General features: G+C 49.4%; 2 protein-coding genes across 2 annotated transcripts in view; one reads left to right on the top strand and one right to left on the bottom strand.

Moving 5' to 3' along the window:
- Positions 1 to 8,223: 8,223 nt before the first annotated feature.
- snupn (snurportin 1) lies at positions 8,224 to 12,938 on the bottom strand. Its single transcript, XM_076049272.1, has 9 exons — positions 12,750 to 12,938; positions 11,915 to 12,095; positions 11,369 to 11,564; positions 10,925 to 11,029; positions 10,625 to 10,721; positions 10,444 to 10,541; positions 10,209 to 10,286; positions 9,739 to 9,819; positions 8,224 to 9,621 (listed from the first exon to the last, which is right to left on the bottom strand). Exons 2-9 carry the CDS (start codon positions 12,070 to 12,072, stop codon positions 9,310 to 9,312), a joined length of 1,125 nt encoding a protein of 374 aa, XP_075905387.1. The 5' UTR covers positions 12,073 to 12,095; positions 12,750 to 12,938; the 3' UTR covers positions 8,224 to 9,309.
- A 537-nt stretch (positions 12,939 to 13,475) lies between these two features.
- snx33 (sorting nexin 33) overlaps positions 13,476 to 17,112 on the top strand; it is a 13,071-nt gene continuing 9,434 nt past the window's right edge. The window contains exon 1 of the mRNA XM_076049265.1: positions 13,476 to 15,799. Within this exon, the coding sequence (XP_075905380.1) occupies positions 14,416 to 15,799 (1,384 nt within the window). The 5' untranslated portion in view covers positions 13,476 to 14,415. The remainder of the gene's footprint in view (positions 15,800 to 17,112) is intronic.

Raw genomic sequence — 17,112 nt, 5'->3', positions numbered from 1 at the left:
CAGACAGACAGACAGACAGACAGGCAGGCAGGCAGGCAGATAGGCAGACTGTATTTCTCTCACTATGGACGTGGCTGTGATTTCAATCACAACCTGCTCGCTCACACAGTTGAACTCCAGTTTCACTGGGACTGACAACCAAGAGAAGGCGTGCTGCTGATGTAGAGGAAGTGGACCAACCATTGGACAGCGCACCCCACCCCCAGTGGTCAGTGGTAGGAGGGAACAGAGGAGCCAGTGAGGCAGCAGCAGCGGACAGGAAGTGGTCGACTCTGCTCTCCTCAGAATACAGAACGATGGAGACAAGATGCTACTGTGCAACTTCCACTCAGCATGCAGGAGAGAGAGAGCCAGAGAGAGAGAGAGAGAGAGAGATGAGTGCACCTGACTGGCTGATCATGACCCCCCTCCATCACCCCCGACTCCACAGAACCTCCTCTGACTGGCCAGACTTCCATCCCATCTGTTGTTCCCTGAAGCTTCTGGACCCCACCAGAACCATCATCACTGACTGGCAGTGATGGAGAACACAAGCAGCATCCCAGGAGGCCACTGACCCTTTGACATGACTGCAGCCAATCCTCCTCACTCCCTGACCATAACCCAGAGTCCATTCAATTCCTCTGAAGTCGTTTTGCTTCATCTTCCTTCATTAGAAAGACTCCTACTGAAAACTGGATTGACTTGAAAACACTGGGCAACAATTCTCATCGTCACATTGGGAAAATACAGTTGAGAAAGCTTTCTATCATCTCAAGGAACAACAACAATCTTTGAACTCAAGCAACAGAAAAAGCTCCAAGTGGAGGAAGAGGAAGAGGAGCTTGTCTCTCCCTCCCTCTCTCTCTCCCTCTGTCTTTTAAGGAGACGCCTACAGATGACCTCCAGTGACCCCACTGTGTTCAGAAGAAGCTGGGATGTTTGGTTCTCCTCTCCCTCCTGGAGACTGATGGGAGCAGCGGAGGAGATTCATCTCAGTCCTCCAGGGATAGAAACATTTGTGAGAACTTCCATTTGAAGAAAACTTCATCTAATAACAATAAGAAGACCTAATCTAATCTAATCTCTTTACTATACTGAATATATTGAACCATGCGTCTAATCATCTTCTTTTGCACTATTTTGTTGCTGTAATTATGCAAATAATTACAGCAACAAAATAGTGCAAATAATAAAGGTTTCTATTCTATTCTATTAGAATCTTCTATAATTCTGCAGACACAAAAGTTTACAGACACTCTTGACCTGGTTCTATTCTTTATTTGCGGCCAGTGTACGAGTGGTGCGAAATCTGAAATTAAAGTTTGTGACGCAATGTCCTCCAGACTGTGAGCCTGGTGCACATTGATTAGAACGACAATCAATAGCCAATCGATCGGTCTGGCTGGCTCCCACTGAACTGTGAATGGAGAGGAAGTTGTTGTTTGGTTTTGTAGCTCAGCTGTAAAATGAGGTCACAGTAGCCAGAAGGCTGAGCCTGACCCAGAAGAATGAGGTGCTCAGGGGGAGAACTAGAGAACTAGAGGAGGAGAACTAGTGGAGAACTAGAGGAGGAGAACTAGTGGAGCACTAGAGGAAAACTAGAGGAGGAGAACTAGTGGAGAACTAGTGGAGAACTAGAGGAGAAGAACTAGAGGAGGAGAACTAGAGGTGAACTAGAGGAGGAGAACTAGAGAAGAACTAGAGGAGAAGAACTAGAGGAGGAGAACTAGAGGAGAACTAGGAGGAGAACTAGAGGAGGAGAACTAGAGGAGAACTAGGAGGAGAACTAGAGGAGAACTAGAGGAGGAGAACTAGAGGAGAACTAGAGGAGGAGAACTAGAGGAGGACAACTAGAGGAGAACTAGAGGAGGAGAACTCGAGGAGGAGAACTAGAGGTGAACTAGAGGAGGAGAACTAGAGGAGAACTAGAGGAGAACTAGAGGAGCAGAACTAGAGGAGGAGAACTCGAGGAGGAGAACTAGTGGAGGAGAACTAGTGGAGGAGAGCAGAACTGCAGCCACTGGGTTTATGAATGGAAATTGAAGAACGATACAACAAGGCTGACGAGGAAACACGCAACACGTGTCCTGAAACACAATGAATGAATGAATGAAGGCTGGAATGATGCACTGACTCATTGATTCACTGACTCACTGATTCACAGCAGTGATGGGTAGCAGCCGCACACACAAAGCACACATACAGACAATGATGGGCAAATATCGCTGGGAGAAGACCGGGGTTCTGCAGTGACATCTCATGAATAGAACAGAATAGAATCCTTCAACAATCCCACATTATGGGAAATCTGCATCATCACAGCAACAATGTAGTGCAAAAGAGAAGAACAATATTAATACGATAGAATATTAATAGAGTGAGAAAGGAAAAGGCAAATATTGACATATTTTGAGCAGTGGAATTATTGACAGTTATCTACATATTACCAACATATAAATTAACTTCCATTCTTCTCAGAAACAGCACCAAAGACAAAACAACACTGGATTGTTGCGACGGAAAAAACCCACAACTTCTCACATCTGAGGCACAACGGTGTTGCTACCACTCACAACACACACTTTGTCGTGGAAAGTGTGGTATTTACGCCAACACAAACAGAGAGAGACAATGACAGGGTCAAAGGTCAAGCTTTTCAACGTGTCATATTATGGTTTTATTGCCTTTAACCGTTGATTTCCAACCATCAAATTAAATGAGACCCACTTCATTTGCTTCCTACACACTTCAGTTGATATATGTTGGAACACACAACTGGCCTTGATATTGTCTTTGTCCAAATACCTGCAAGTTGCCACAAAGATGCTGGTTTTAGCAGGAAACTGACACCAACACAATCCTAGTTCTGTTTTAAAGACACTGCTCTACATTAACTGATTCATGAGAAAAAAGAAGATCTAGACCAGGAGGGGGCAGCACCTCATAGGAGGAAACAATCTATCACAGGATATTATGGAGAAAACATGTTGCTTTAATATCAATGGAAAATGAAGCAAAGCAAAGTTGCAACCAAATCAGTGTCTTTGAAGCCCCACCAGGGTGTTTAGCTCTTTATTGAAATGACTCTGAACACTGGAAACGTGGAGGAGATGCAGCTGTTGGATGGCTGACTGTTAATATCATGTCTTCAAGTTTTGCTGAAGGGCCGGATGAAAAAGCTTAGTGTGCTGCATATGCCCCCCGGGCCGTAGTTTGCCCCTGCCTGTACTAGATTCAAGGTTGATTTTTTTTGCTAATGAGTTGAGTGAGCCTGCTGATCCATTTCTGTATCTATCTGTTCTGTTCTTCAACCCGGCACAACCAGGTGACCAACAGCTGCTGACATCAGAAGAGTCCAGGTGTGATTTCAGCTCAGGCTTTTCATGGCAATCGTAAGGGTTTGTTTTCTGGAACAGTCAGTTAGTCAGTCAGTCAGCGGTGACTCAGTAGTGACGCAGCATTGATAGTCTTGACGCAGCAGGCAGGAAGTGAGATGTGAAGGGCATTGTGGGAAGGCTGGGAGCCAGTCACACCTTCACACACGACTCACCTCTTCCAGTAGGGAGTGTTTCTGTGTGTCTGTGTGTTTCCCATCAGCAGCTGATGACAACTTCTGGGAATCTACTGACACTGTTGCACGGCTGCAGCTTCACTTCAGTGATTCCATTTGGCATCACTGATACCACAAACAGGAAGTCAGCAGTGATCTTCTCCCATTTCTCTCACTCCACTCCAAGTACACACACACACACACGCACGCACGCGCACACGCACACCCCAGAGTCATGGTGGAAATGCTTCTAACAGCTGCTTTTAGAATGAAGTTCTACTACGCTGTGTGTGCTCCCCAGAGCCACCCTGTGCCCACACACACACACACACACACAGGAAATGGAGTGGCCAGATAAGGCTCCTGCTGGCCAGACGATGAGGAGTGAAGTGGGCCAATCACAGGACACGATGAGCGAGAGAGGACGGGAGTGAAGAGAGATGACTGGCAGCCGTCTGGCTGAACGCTGCCATCCCAGAGTCACTGCGGCTGAAACTGTGGCTGTGTCTCCATTCAGGGTCTGCATCCTTCGAAGGAAGCGTCCTCCGTCGGAAGGCCGAGAAGGATGAACCCAAACCCGCCTCCCCGGTGACCACAGTGGACGGTCCAGCCTTCGACATATTTCCTGGTGGCGTCACCGCCGTTCCCTCCTGCTGGCCAACCCCAGAAGTGACGTTTTATAGCATCAAGCTAACCATTGGTTTGCCATCCAACCATGGCGTTGGATGTTCAAATAAGTAAACACCCCAGGGTAAAAACTTCATATTTTATGTGAAATTTGGACACTTAAATTTATACGTTTGCTGACTTCCCAGGATGCTTAGCAGCAACACGCAAAGCATCCTGTCTACTAACAAAGAAAGAAGAAAATTCACAAGTCAGGTGACAGCAGGAAGGTGACAATTTGTGACTTGCGTGTTTTCCACAGTGAACAAAGATGAGAAAAACCACCAGCAACATCTTATATGTGACAAAGATCAAACAGCACCGCGGTGGACCGCCAACTTGAAGACAGTCCAGTGACGTCATGACTCGGCAGCCAACAGGTTGGCTCGGCACGCCGACAGCCAGGGAGCCTGGTGGTTCTGCTGCCACATCACCGTGAAGCCGCAGAACCGAGCCGCCTTTTCCTGCAGCGGAGCGCTGCTGCCATGAGGGGGGGTCGATGTAGGGACGGAGGGGAAGAAGGGGTAACTCGGCCCCCTCGCTGAGCCTCGGGGCCGGGAGCGGAAGTGATGGTGGTGCAACCTGAGGCGCCACAGCCGCGGCCGACACACAATCCATCGAGCACTTCCGCTCGCTGCTCGCCGAGTTTCGCAACCGGCGGCCGGTCGCTGCTGCAGCCCCCCCACCTCCAGGTGCCGCCCGTCCGACCGTTTTTAAAGGAAAATAATAAAAAACCAGAGAGAGAGAGAGAGAGAGAGAGAGAGAGAGAGAGAGAGCGAGCGGAAGTGGCCGCGGCCTACCTGCTCCTCCTCGGCCGACAGAGCCGCTGCCATGGCCGCTTCTCAGATCACCGTCTGTCCGCCGAGCCGAGCCGAACCGAGCCGAGCATGGACGATGACGGAGGTGTCTGCCGTCCGGCGGGGATATGGGCGGTGCTAGTGAAGGGGGGGGGCGGTGTTAAGAGGCTCCTCGATTCAACTGCGACGTCTCACTGACCGAGTGAGAGAAGCGGTCAAACGGCCCCGGTCACCGTCCGACCGACGGGAGGAAGAGGAGGAGAAGAGGCGGAGGCAGATTGCACCACCGACGAAAAAACAGAGCAACACGAAAAGAGGCTGAGCTGAGAGCAGCCGAGTTACTGCTGCTGCTGCTCTGCTGTGCTGTGCTGTGCTGTGACTGCTGCTGCTGCTGCTCCAGCAGCCTGTAACTACGCGGTGTCACTCCGCCTGCGGCTCCTCCTCCTCCTCCGCTGCTGCTGCTGCTGCTCCACTCCAGCAGACCCAGGAGGTTTCCGGTGTTTTAGAACCTTGGATGAACGTGTGACGAGGCAGGAGACCCACAGCTGCACCCCCCACCCCACCTCCCAAAAACACGCTCTTTTTTGCAGGTCACCCACCCCCTGGTGGCCGAGAGTGGAATTGAAGGGGGAGGGGAGAAAAGAGCTTGTGACCTCCGCCTTCATTCATAAAAATAGAAAGTTAAAGAGGAAAATCACCATTTTGGGTTGTGCAGTTTGAGGCCCGGAGACGATAAAGACACAACTGTGCTCCCCTCGACTCGCTGTGTTGTTGTTGAGAGCTTTGCACAAGACACACTTCCAGTGTGTTTGGGTCTATTTGCAAACAGTGACGGTGATCAACGACAATGTTTAAACAGACCGTTTTAACGTCAACTGTTTGATTTTTGTGTCCTTCCAAAACTAAACTGGCATTTAAAGTTGAGTTTAACAAGCAGACTTCTGTGTGAGGTTTGCAAACATGTGTTTGCAAAGGTAAGTCAGCAGGTCAGCCCTGAGATAACAACAACAGTTTAAAAAGTTTCAACCGCCAAAACTCCAGATCAGTGGGAGGAATACCATCAAGACAGTGGGAATATAAGAATATTGGCAAAAGTGATATTAGACAATGGTCTCTTAAAGACACTTTAGTCACCATCAGTGAATATGTGTGTGTATGTGTATGTGTGGGTGGGTGGGTGGGTAGATGGGTGTATATGAAATTTAAATAATAAAAAATATCCTGCAGTCCTGATCTGATACTGTCCAGAAAGAGTGTGACATCATCAGCTGCCAGCAGGAGGCAGCGTGGCTGTAATCTGAGCTGCAGGATTCCACTGCAGCAGCGGCGGCAGCGGCAGCAGAGACTTCACATCATCATCAGCCTCCACAAATCAACATAATGGAGGCTTTTCTGCTCTCTGATGATTGTATTTCCTGTTTGACTGAAGCCTCACATCCCTTGAGGTTTTTCGGGATAACTGCAAACACACCATCAGGCCCTAAATTCCAGTGTAGCAAGGCTGCTGGGGATTCTTGATGCTGCTGACACCTCTCCGTCAAACATACTTCCTTGGTGTTTTCGTCCACCACTGTGCGTCGGAGGTTGTAGGTTTTGTTTACATCAGGTGTGTGTTTTCTGTCACGTGAAGCGAGTGTGCAGCAGAGGTGTCAATCAAGGAGGCGTGAGAAAGTCTTCGCTGAGGAACAAAGGGAAGCGGGAAAGGACAACAAAAGACTTCCTACTCAATCAGCTGACTGGGATTTGAGGAATTGTGATTGGTGGAGCCGTTGTCCCGCCCACCTAGGGTCAATTCCTGACCACAACACCCCTTCTGGCTCAACACAACACAACACAAGAACAGTTTATAGTTGTTGCGTAATGTACTTCCTGCTCTGTGCTCGAGCATTGCCGTGTGTGTGGTAAATGTAATCGTTCATCTTTACATCAGCGTCAATGTAAAGGCCCAATGTGAAAAATGTAAACTAAAATATATAAATATAGACACGATCACAAAAACACACAAGCCTTTCATTTATCTTTACATTTACACAGCCTGGGCCTTTAAATGTGAAACAATAGGCAGGGGTTAGCTTAGCTTAGCTTAGCTAGCCATGCCAGAACAGGCACAAAAAAAATCAGCTGTCAGCTGCTTCCTTTGATGTTTCCTCTCTAAGTGCCATCGTGTGCATCATAAGTTCAAGACCTAAAAGCTGCACTAACAGGGATGGGAAAACTATGGCCTGGGGGCCATATGAGGCCGGTTAAAGCTTTTTAATTTGAGCTGAACTTGAAGAAATTATATTAACAGTCAGTCAGTCATCAAACAGCTGCACCTCCTCCATGTTCCCAGTGTTTTCAGAGTCATTTCAATAAAGAGCTAAACACCCTGGTGGTCTAGGTGGTTCTGGATGGTTCTAAGAGCTAAACACCCTGGTGGTCTAGGTGGTTCTGGGTGGTTCTGGATGGTTCTAAGAGCTAAACACCCTGGTGGTCTAGGTGGTTCTGGGTGGTTCTAGGAGGTTCTAAGAGGTTGTAAGAGCTAAATATCGTGTGGCTTCAAAGATACTGATTTGGTTGCAACTTTGCTACCTTTGCAACTTTGCTAACGTCCCAGCGCTCTGCACCCGGCCTGCGCCTGCCTGCGCAACAGTTTGTCCCCCCTGTGGTAGATGTTTGAACTGCACGAGAGAAAGGATGAATTCAAGTGATATTGCGGCTCCAGCTGCGATCGGTCCTGAAGTCAAACATTTCTCACCGTGTTTGTACGTGAAGTATTTCACACAGGAGTGCGATCGTCACATCCGACTGACTGTGTGAAACTGCAAATCTGCTTCCCTCCTTCAAAAATGGACAAATTCTTTGTCATAGCGATGGAAGGGAGAGGCGCCGAACATGGGGGCGCCCTCAAAAGGCCCGACGGTGAACTGGCAGCTCGCTCAGTTCCTGGAAAGTCGTCGCTTCACTGACTCAGAACAGAGTTCTCGCCGTTACCACATGTTAGACTTTCCTTCCTCTGACTGCGCTCGCATTTCTTGTGACTCAGACTGAGAAGCCGTCGACGAACAAACACGTTGTTGTAAAACTGCCTGTCCTGCAGAATCGTGTCAAGGGTTGGCGTCGCCGTTTGCATCGCTTCACGTCGCATCTTCAACAAAAACCACCAGAGCCAAAAATACGTTTATTTCCACGGAAAAACGACTCAAGCTGCTGCGTTTTGCCGAGAAATGAATTCAGTGGAAAATGATCTTCTTTTCCAGCCAGTTTATCACAAGTCAGATCAACACGTGCACTTGACCTCAATCTGAAGCCAACACGCCGCTATTAAGAAATGGAAAAATACTCAGAATACTGCTTTTATTTCACTGCTTCTCATTTATTCTTGACTTGCTTTATGATACTGACGAAGGCTGTAGCAATCAATATCAGTTCCAATAGATACAGGAGCCCAAAAAAAGTGTTTTCCGTCGTGAGCGTCAGTGGTCACAGTATCTCGGCGATAATGAGGCGGGTGGATATTTGGGACATTTAGTGGAGCAGCTGTGTGAAAAAGATGCAGAGAGGAGGAAGTGGAGGCCGCTGGAAGAGATGGAAGTGGCTCCGTGTCGCCAACAGGTGGCAGAAACCTTCCGCCTCTCATGTCTGCACACTAACACAAGCAGCACAACGTGCTGACGACGAGCGGCGCCACCAGCAGGAACGGAGCAGCACAGCTTCAACACGGCATCTTCAGTGTATTGGAACTGTAGCAGGTCAAATTAACAAGGTGGTTTGCTTCTTGATTGTATCTAAAAGAAGAAACTACTGGTAGGTTTAAGGCAGAATACATTAGAACTCATAATAATAATAATAATGACTTCAATCACACAACTTGAAAAACATTAAAATACATTTATTGAGACACTTTAAAATCATCAAATCCGATTCAAATTCAACATCCAATCCTAAAAGTTCCAAAGCATGAGACTGACAGACTGAGGCAACAGTGAGCAGCTCACAGCCTCTCCCTCCAACCACAGTATTCTCATGGCAAGATGCTCACAGTTGAAAACACTGAAGTCTGATGCAGTATTGAATGAACTCAAGTGACCTCTCTCATCTTCTGCTGTCAAACTGAACTGACACAAGGAGGCCCCGCTGAGTTCAAAGAAAGAAAGAAAAACAACAAAAGTTCTCTGACGGCTGCTGACACACACACACACACACACACACACACACACACACACACACACACACACACACACACACACACACGAGAGCTGCTGCACCGGTCTACAAGGAGGCACCCACAGGGAGGCAGCAGTGTGAGTGCTGCCCCCTGGTGGAGGTTGCTGCTCACTGCTCCATGTGTGCAGCTGCAGTGGAGGCCTGCACCTCCAGCTGGGACTTGGACAGGTGCTCCAGCTCGTAGCTGCCGCTGCTGGCCGCCGGCCGCACCTGGCCACTGGTCCACACCTCCGTCTTCTTCTTCTGCTCCACGATGAGCTGCAGCTGCTGGGTGGCGTCCAAGGGCCGCAGGGCCAGGGGCCCCTCGGGGACCTCCAGGCCCAGGATGTCCCACACCATGTAGGGGCGGAGCCAGCCCACCAGGGGGGTGGTGCCCGGGGTGTAGTGGGTCTGCCGGTGGTAGAAGAGGAGGCCGTCCACCTGCAGGGGCAGTATAATAATAATAAACAATACGAATGAGACCAATGTGTGTGTGTGTGTGTGTGTGTGTGTGTGTGTGTGTGTAGCAGGACGAGCAGGGTTGGTGTTGGTTCTTACGCTGAAGCTGTACTCTGCTGCCAGAGCTTCCTGGATGGAGGCCGCGCTGCACTGGCTGTTCCTCAGGCTCACAAAGCGGAACTGTGGGGTCAAAGCAGAGCAGCAGCAGCAGGAGAACGTCAGCTGCTGAACCTGGAGGAGCAGAACCAGCTGGTTCTGCCAGGAGCAGAACCAGGCTGCCATTCACAACCTGCTGGACTACAGGACATCAAGAAGCAGAAGCTCAAAGTTGACTGTGACTTCCTGGAAGCTGGAGAACTGAGTGACTGCTTGGTTAAATAATAACTTGTAGATTTTCTCCAGGATCTCCAGGATTTGTGGCTCAGGAAGATTTAACAGCTCAGTGAAAACTTCGAATCAAGTTGGCCTCAAACATCTCCTTGGTTTCCATGAAGTTGCTTCCTTCTCACAGTGGAGTGAACTGGAAGGGGGGTGGGTGGGAGGGGTCAAGAGTAAGTTTGAAGACTTACTGGGTTGATGTTGGCAATCTCTGATAGGCCGTCCGTCTCCTCCACTTTGGTCTGCAGCCAGTAGAAGCGGAAGTCAGTCTGTGGACAAGACAAGAAGATGCTGCTGCTCACACCAGGAACCTTCTTCTGGAAAAATAATGAAAGTCTGGGGCTGTGGGCCTGACTGCCCAGTTCACCAATGAGAGAAGCATTGTAGAGAATGGAGCTGGAGCTGGAGCAGCAGCAGCAGTCTTACAGGGCAGTCGTAGACAGAGTGGCCTCTCCAGCACATCACGTCCAGGATGTAGTAGGTCCGGTCCACCTCACTGTAGATGCAGTCCAGGATTGTGTAGTCTGCAGTGGACACACACACACTTTATTTATGTCACAGGGGTCGCAGAGTCACAGGGATCACAGGGGTCACAGGGGTCGCCTACCTTTGCCCCTGGCTGAGTTTTTTCGGGAGCCGCCAGGCAGCCGTGAGGGGAAACGGTTGACACAATGTCCACTCTTGGTGTACGCTGCAGTGCAACCCTGAACAACAACAACAACAAATAAAGAGGTGAGAGCAGACAGAGTGCACAGAGGCAAACTGACTCCACTGCACCGTAGTTTCACAAGACCATCTTGCTTTTTGTAACTCGGCCGAGTATCAACACAATGATCTCTGTTAGTGCTTCTAAACACGTTGCTAGGGTTTAATCAGTGTTTGTGTATCAGGTGCGTTGTGTGGTCACCTTGGAGGCGACGATGAGGGATCTCTTCCCCACAGGACAGACCACCATCAGCCAATCAGAGTCCAGGTCTGAGGGGACGTCCACCAGCCACTCCGACAGCATGAGCTGCAAACACAACCACCTTCATTTCACTGAATGTGCAGTTGCAGCGCTGCCATCCTGGACACTATAGCGCCCCCTAACATTTCTCATCCAACAGCACCAAGGACAGAAGTGAACCGACGGCTGAAACCAGACCAGTGGGCCAAACACAGGGGTTCTGATGAACCCATTAGACCCCCTGAAAGCCTTTATACACATACATTACTGTCACTAATGGCCCCAACAAGGTCTTTCAGATCAACCTGTCTAATGTTAAACAAGGTCTTTCAGGTCTAATATTACATTTTTAATAAATATCATTCACAATTTTTTTTTTTGCCAACACACTGGACGAGACTGGACCTGGTTTGCGTAGCTTCTTGGTTTCCTCCTCTCCACCTCCATCTCCTCTTCCTCAGTCTTCCCGTCCTCCTGCTGCTCCCCTCCAATCTGCTTCTCCATGTTCTCCTGCTGCTGCTCCACCTCCTCCTCGCTATCCGCCCCCGTCCAGTCGCCATCGGCCAGCCGCCGTGCATGGTTCACACAGCTCAACCTTTTACTGTCATCACAAGCAGAAACACAATCCAACCCTTGCGTTTTAACCACGGAGCAACAACAACAACACAAACTGAAAGGAATTCATTGTGCCCTCATTCAATGTATACGGTTGTTTTAGTGTCTAATTGTTTGGTTTCAATTAATTTAAATGAATGAAATCAAATTAAAACAAACAAAACAACTAAAGGACACAACAGCAGGGCACCTTGTGAGGGAGATGGACGCTGCCGTCAGACACACAAACATTTAAAACTGATGAGTCGATACAAGAAGAATGCAACTAATGGAACAACAACAAACAAACAAAAAAACAAACAGCCCAATCGTCTTGGACTTGAGTGTCGAACGCACCTTTTCTGCAGCTGCAGGAAGTGGCGGCGGCGCTCGCTCTGCTCCAGCGCGCTGTACCTGCTCTTGTACTGGGCCAGCCGAGGGTGCGGGGCGGCGGTGCTGTTGGGCTGGCGGGACACAGCGAAGCTGGCCGAGAGGGCCTCCGTCAGCTGCTCCATGGGGGCCCAGCCACTGCAACACACTGAAACCATACAAGTCAGATCATTATTAACTGCACTGGTTATTGGCTCATAGTTTAACTTCATGTCAAATTAAAACTACTGAATTCCAACTTAAAAATGAAGGCAAAAACAATACACAGAACAACACATTTTATTCATTTAATTGTAAAACCCTAATTACATAAAAGCAGTGAAGATACCATTGCTTTATGGGGCAAATGCTGTATCATAATTATTTGTAGATATATTTTGAAAAGATAAAATTTCACAAATCGTTTTGTGTCATTGACACATTTTTGTACAGAATCACAATGTCTACATTTCACCACTTTCACTGAAGTAAAGATGCTGTTCACACACTAACCACGACACAAGGTGTTTTGTTGACATGAACTACAGTAGCCTGTTCTTTGGATTCAATAGGAGTCTTTCCTGATCATTAATAAACACTAACAGCAGGTTCCTGCCCATGGTTCTTGCTCACTATGAAAAGCCCGGGCTCGGACTGCTATGTCCTCCAGGCTAGCAGGCTAGTTAGCACACCTGCTAGCATCAGCTTTCAGAAAAGCTCCATTCAGCGCCAAACAATGCCACTTTAACTCAACTGCACTTTGTTAGACAACTACAATCTAAACAAGACCATCTCGGTCATATCACAGAAGCTGCACAGATACCTTGATAGCAGGAAGAAGCTAGCACGTGCTAGCACTAGCCTCACGAGTCCATCTTCCGGCCAAAGGCGGAAACGCGTCAGCAGAGAACACGCCCACTAAATGATGCATCCTGTCGCTTTTGTATTGAGGGTCGATCAAAGGTTGTGTTACTTCCTCACAATACGGAAACGCGTGTTTATAAAACGGCTTCTTTTTGTTTCGTCCAAGAAACACAACGTTTTAATCCAGTTGAAGTCAATTTTAGCACTTTAGGGGGCGTGTCGTGTGATGAAATGGGCGTGGCGGGACCGCGACAATTTTGGTTGGCCGCCGGTTCAGTGAAAAGTTGTCCGGAGTTAATGTGGGCGCATTAAACAGACGATCCGAGGAATGAAAATGTTCTGCGTTAAAATTAGTCCTGCTTTCAAAAACACATTCCGCAAAGCTGAAATGAATCAAAAACCTGAAATGTTCATACTGTATCATGCTTGTGATAATATTAAAAAATAAATGTATTGGACCTCAGTAAATTGCTCTCATTCTGACCTTTCAGATACTTTAAAACAGGCCTTTAAATGCACGACATATTCTTATTCGTGTGTAATGTATCGTATGCGCAAAAGCATGATTACATAAAGCCACTTTTCAAGAGATGAAACTAGTTCAACGCCGCCCCTTGAAAGCACCGAGGCAATGGTCCGGTTGTCCTGCTGGGGGCGGTTCTGAGCCACCTTCCCCCCATCCTTCGGAGGACATAAAGGGGCTGATGAAAAAGAGGCAAACTTGCCTTCAATTGTACGAGCCTCGCGTCATGGAAAGAGTTACTTTGTTGCAACGCTCGCAGGAGTAAGGCGAAGGGAACAACAGGAGCGGCCTCGGCACTTTATCGATGATATTGCAAAGAGAATTGATCCGAATGGCGGAGCTTTTTTCATTCCATCTGCGAGAGCGACTGGAGATGAGCAGGAACCTGTTTACAAGGAAAACACAAGTTTCAGTCTGAGGGAATGCGGAGCGAAGTCACACTGGCAACAGGATACCAGCACTCATCCACCTGTTATTATTATTGTTTTTAAAATACATAATTGACGTCCGACCGCGTCATCTTGGAAGCATTTTGCTGAGGATTTGTTGAGACTGGGCTCCTGATTCAGATGATCCAGGCGAGGTGCAGACGAGTCAGTCAGTGTGAGGATTCAACCCGCAGTCGCGGCTCTCTGTTCAAACAGTCTCGGGTTCGTTTGTGACGCGCGCAGAGTAGCGTGAGTACAGCGGGGATTTGCGGTGTTAAATGCCTTCGTAGTCGGCGTTGAGGTGTAGTTTTGTTGTTGTAGATGGAGATCTTCAGTGGGCTGGGGATGCTGGTGGCGTCAAGAGGAACATTCTAGCTTTTCCTTGACGGAGACGAGGAATAGTTACGCCGTAGTAACTAGTAACGACGTCGCGAGTACGTGTGTGTGCGTGTGTGCGTGTGTGTGTGTGTGTGTGTGTGTGTGTGTGTGTGTGTTTGGACCGACAGATCGTTGGATTTGCACACCTGAGGGTTAGGGTTGGCTGCTGTGATGTGATTTGAGGTGATCTTTTCAATGCAGCGAGCCAGAGTCAGCTGTTCCCAGTGAGCTGGGCATGCATCAGGACTTCAGTCTGCACACGCGCATGTAGACTTTTTGAGGTCGGTGGTGTCGAGATGGCGGTGAAAGCTAAAGCGCTCTACACGTTCCTGAGCGAGAACAAGGAAGAGATCAACATCCAGGAGAACGAGGAGCTGCTCATCTTTGACGAGAACTCGGTGGACGGCTGGTTCCAGGGCCAGAACAGTCGCGGGGAGAAGGGCCTTTTCCCCGCCTCCTACGTGGAGATCATTCGCACCCGCTCCAACTCCAACGTAACCGACTGCTCCATCAGCCCGGCCGGGTCGCTGGGCAACGACTCCTTCTCACCGACGGCCTACTACGACGACGACGACGACGACTGGGACGACTGGGACGACCGCTCGACGGTGGTGGACGACTCGGACCAGGCCAGGAGCCCCGGGGCCAACGGACACCAGAGCCCCCCGTCCAACCACCCGGACGTGCACTACCGGCCCAGACCGCACACGGATAGCATGTCCAGCTCCAGGAAGGGCAGCATGGTGGGCAGGAACCTCAACAGGTTCTCCAGCTTCGTCCGTTCGGGCGTGGAGGCCTTCGTGCTGGGCGACGTGCCCATGATGGCCAAGATCGCAGAGTCATACGGCATCGAGATGGGCCCCCAGGGGCCCTGCTGGAAGGAGAGTCCTCAGCCCCTGTCCTGCTCCGTGGAGGACCCCACCAAGCAGACCAAGTTCAAGGGCATCAAGACCTACATCTCGTACCGGGTCACCCCCAGCCACACCGGCCGGCCTGTCTACCGCCGCTACAAACACTTTGACTGGCTATACAACCGCCTGCTGCACAAGTTCACCGTCATCTCGGTGCCCCACCTGCCCGAGAAGCAGGCTACGGGCCGCTTCGAGGAGGACTTCATCGAGAAGCGCAAGAGGCGGCTGATACTGTGGATGAACCACATGACCAGCCACCCGGTGCTGGCCCAGTACGAGGGCTTCGAGCACTTCCTCATCTGCGCCGACGACAAGCAGTGGAAGCTGGGCAAGAGGCGGGCGGAGAAGGACGAGATGGTGGGTGCCCACTTCATGCTGACCCTGCACATCCCCACCGAGCACCAGGACCTGCAGGACGTGGAGGAGCGCGTCGACGCCTTCAAGGCTTTCGCCAAGAAGATGGACGACAGCGTGATGCAGCTGACCCACGTGGCCTCGGAGCTGGTAAGGAAGCACCTGGGCGGCTTCAGGAAGGAGTTCCAGCGGCTGGGCAACGCCTTCCAGTCGGTCAGCCAATCCTTCGCCCTGGACCCCCCACACTGCTCGGAGCCCCTCAACCAGGCCATCTCCCACACGGGACGCACCTACGAGAACATCGGCGAGATGTTTGCTGAGCAGCCCAAGAACGACCTCTTCCACATGCTGGACAAGCTGTCGCTCTACCAGGGCCTGCTGGCCAACTTCCCTGACATCATTCACCTCCAGAAAGGTAACAATCAGCCCATTTAGATTTGCTTCAGTATGACAGTAATCCAGTTGTCCAGATCAGTAATCCAGGCAGATGTTTGACCGACTCCTTGGCCATCACTGGGGTCAACGGTGATTTGTTAGCGTAGTTTCCCCAAGTACATCTATTCTATTATACATAAAGAACAAGTCCACTTGAATCAACGTAACTCTTCTACATTAAGACTTCTACAGTCTGAGACTGGGGCAACATTCAGTTTAGTTCTTCAGGTTTTCAATTGTTGTTCACATAACCCCATCCTCAGCCAAGGAGATTTCTACCACACATTTTAGTAAATACAACTGTACTAGGTGCTGCATATTGGTATGCAGCAAAGCATTTTAATTTGACCAGCGTTTGAATCCAGTCATGGACCATATTCTTTTGGTTTAGCCTGTTGGTAAAACTGGGTCACTGCATCTGATTGTATGAGTGGCAGCACTAATGCCCCCTGGAGGCCGAATGGTTCTTAAGCAACACATTGATGCGTCTCTGCCTTTTGACGTCATCGTCCTGCAGCTGAACTCACTCTGGTAGTTTTCCCTTCTAACTACTTGGCAGAGTTCAGGTTGTCGCCTGCCGCCATTTCAAACCACTTTCCGAAGCAGCCGCACAACACTGACACTTCTGTGATTTGCACACTTGGTCATAAATTAGTGCTTTAGCATTAGCATCCTCTGTGAATGGGCGTTCAGCTTGTTAGTGGGCATGAGGCCCTGATGCTACAACATGACTGTGGCAGGCAGGTGAGCAGAGTCTGGCACCAGGATTGCTGCTGCTCCGCTTCACTGCATCTGCAGATCATCACCGTCATCTCAATGATGATTGGACCCAGCTGGGTGCTGCTCTGTAGTGACTTTGCCCCCTGTGACAGGGGAAAACCAGAACCAGCTGAGCCATATCAAGTGGAACCCACATCACTGGCTGTGGCTGATAGGAGATATGTTTTATTGCCCCCCAAGATACAGCATTATTATTATTACAACACATTATTGACATCAATATGACATGTTTTTCTTTTCTGGCTCCTTTTGCATGGTGCTCCATCATCATCTTCTCAGCAGCAGCAGCAGCAGCAGTGTTTGTTTCCATTCCAGTCAAACGTTTCTCCTGGTAGACAGTGGAGATGCCTCCAGGCATCGTGGTGAATCAATAAACTGGTTGTGTGTTCAGGTAGTTTGCTGCGGGTTTGTAAAGTTGAAAGTTATCCAGCAGTGTTTCTGCTCCGTCTCCCCTCTGATGGTCCCGAACCAGCTGAACCAGAGACAACTGTGATAACACTGAGCTCAGCACAC

Source organism: Nelusetta ayraudi, unplaced genomic scaffold, assembly GCF_046127955.1.
Source record: "Nelusetta ayraudi isolate G7.1 ecotype Tasmania unplaced genomic scaffold, CSIRO-AGI_Nayr_v1 ptg000111l, whole genome shotgun sequence".
NCBI lineage: Eukaryota > Metazoa > Chordata > Actinopteri > Tetraodontiformes > Monacanthidae > Nelusetta > Nelusetta ayraudi.
The sequence above is the reverse complement of the archived record's forward strand: the minus strand, read 5'-3'. Positions and strand labels throughout refer to the sequence as shown.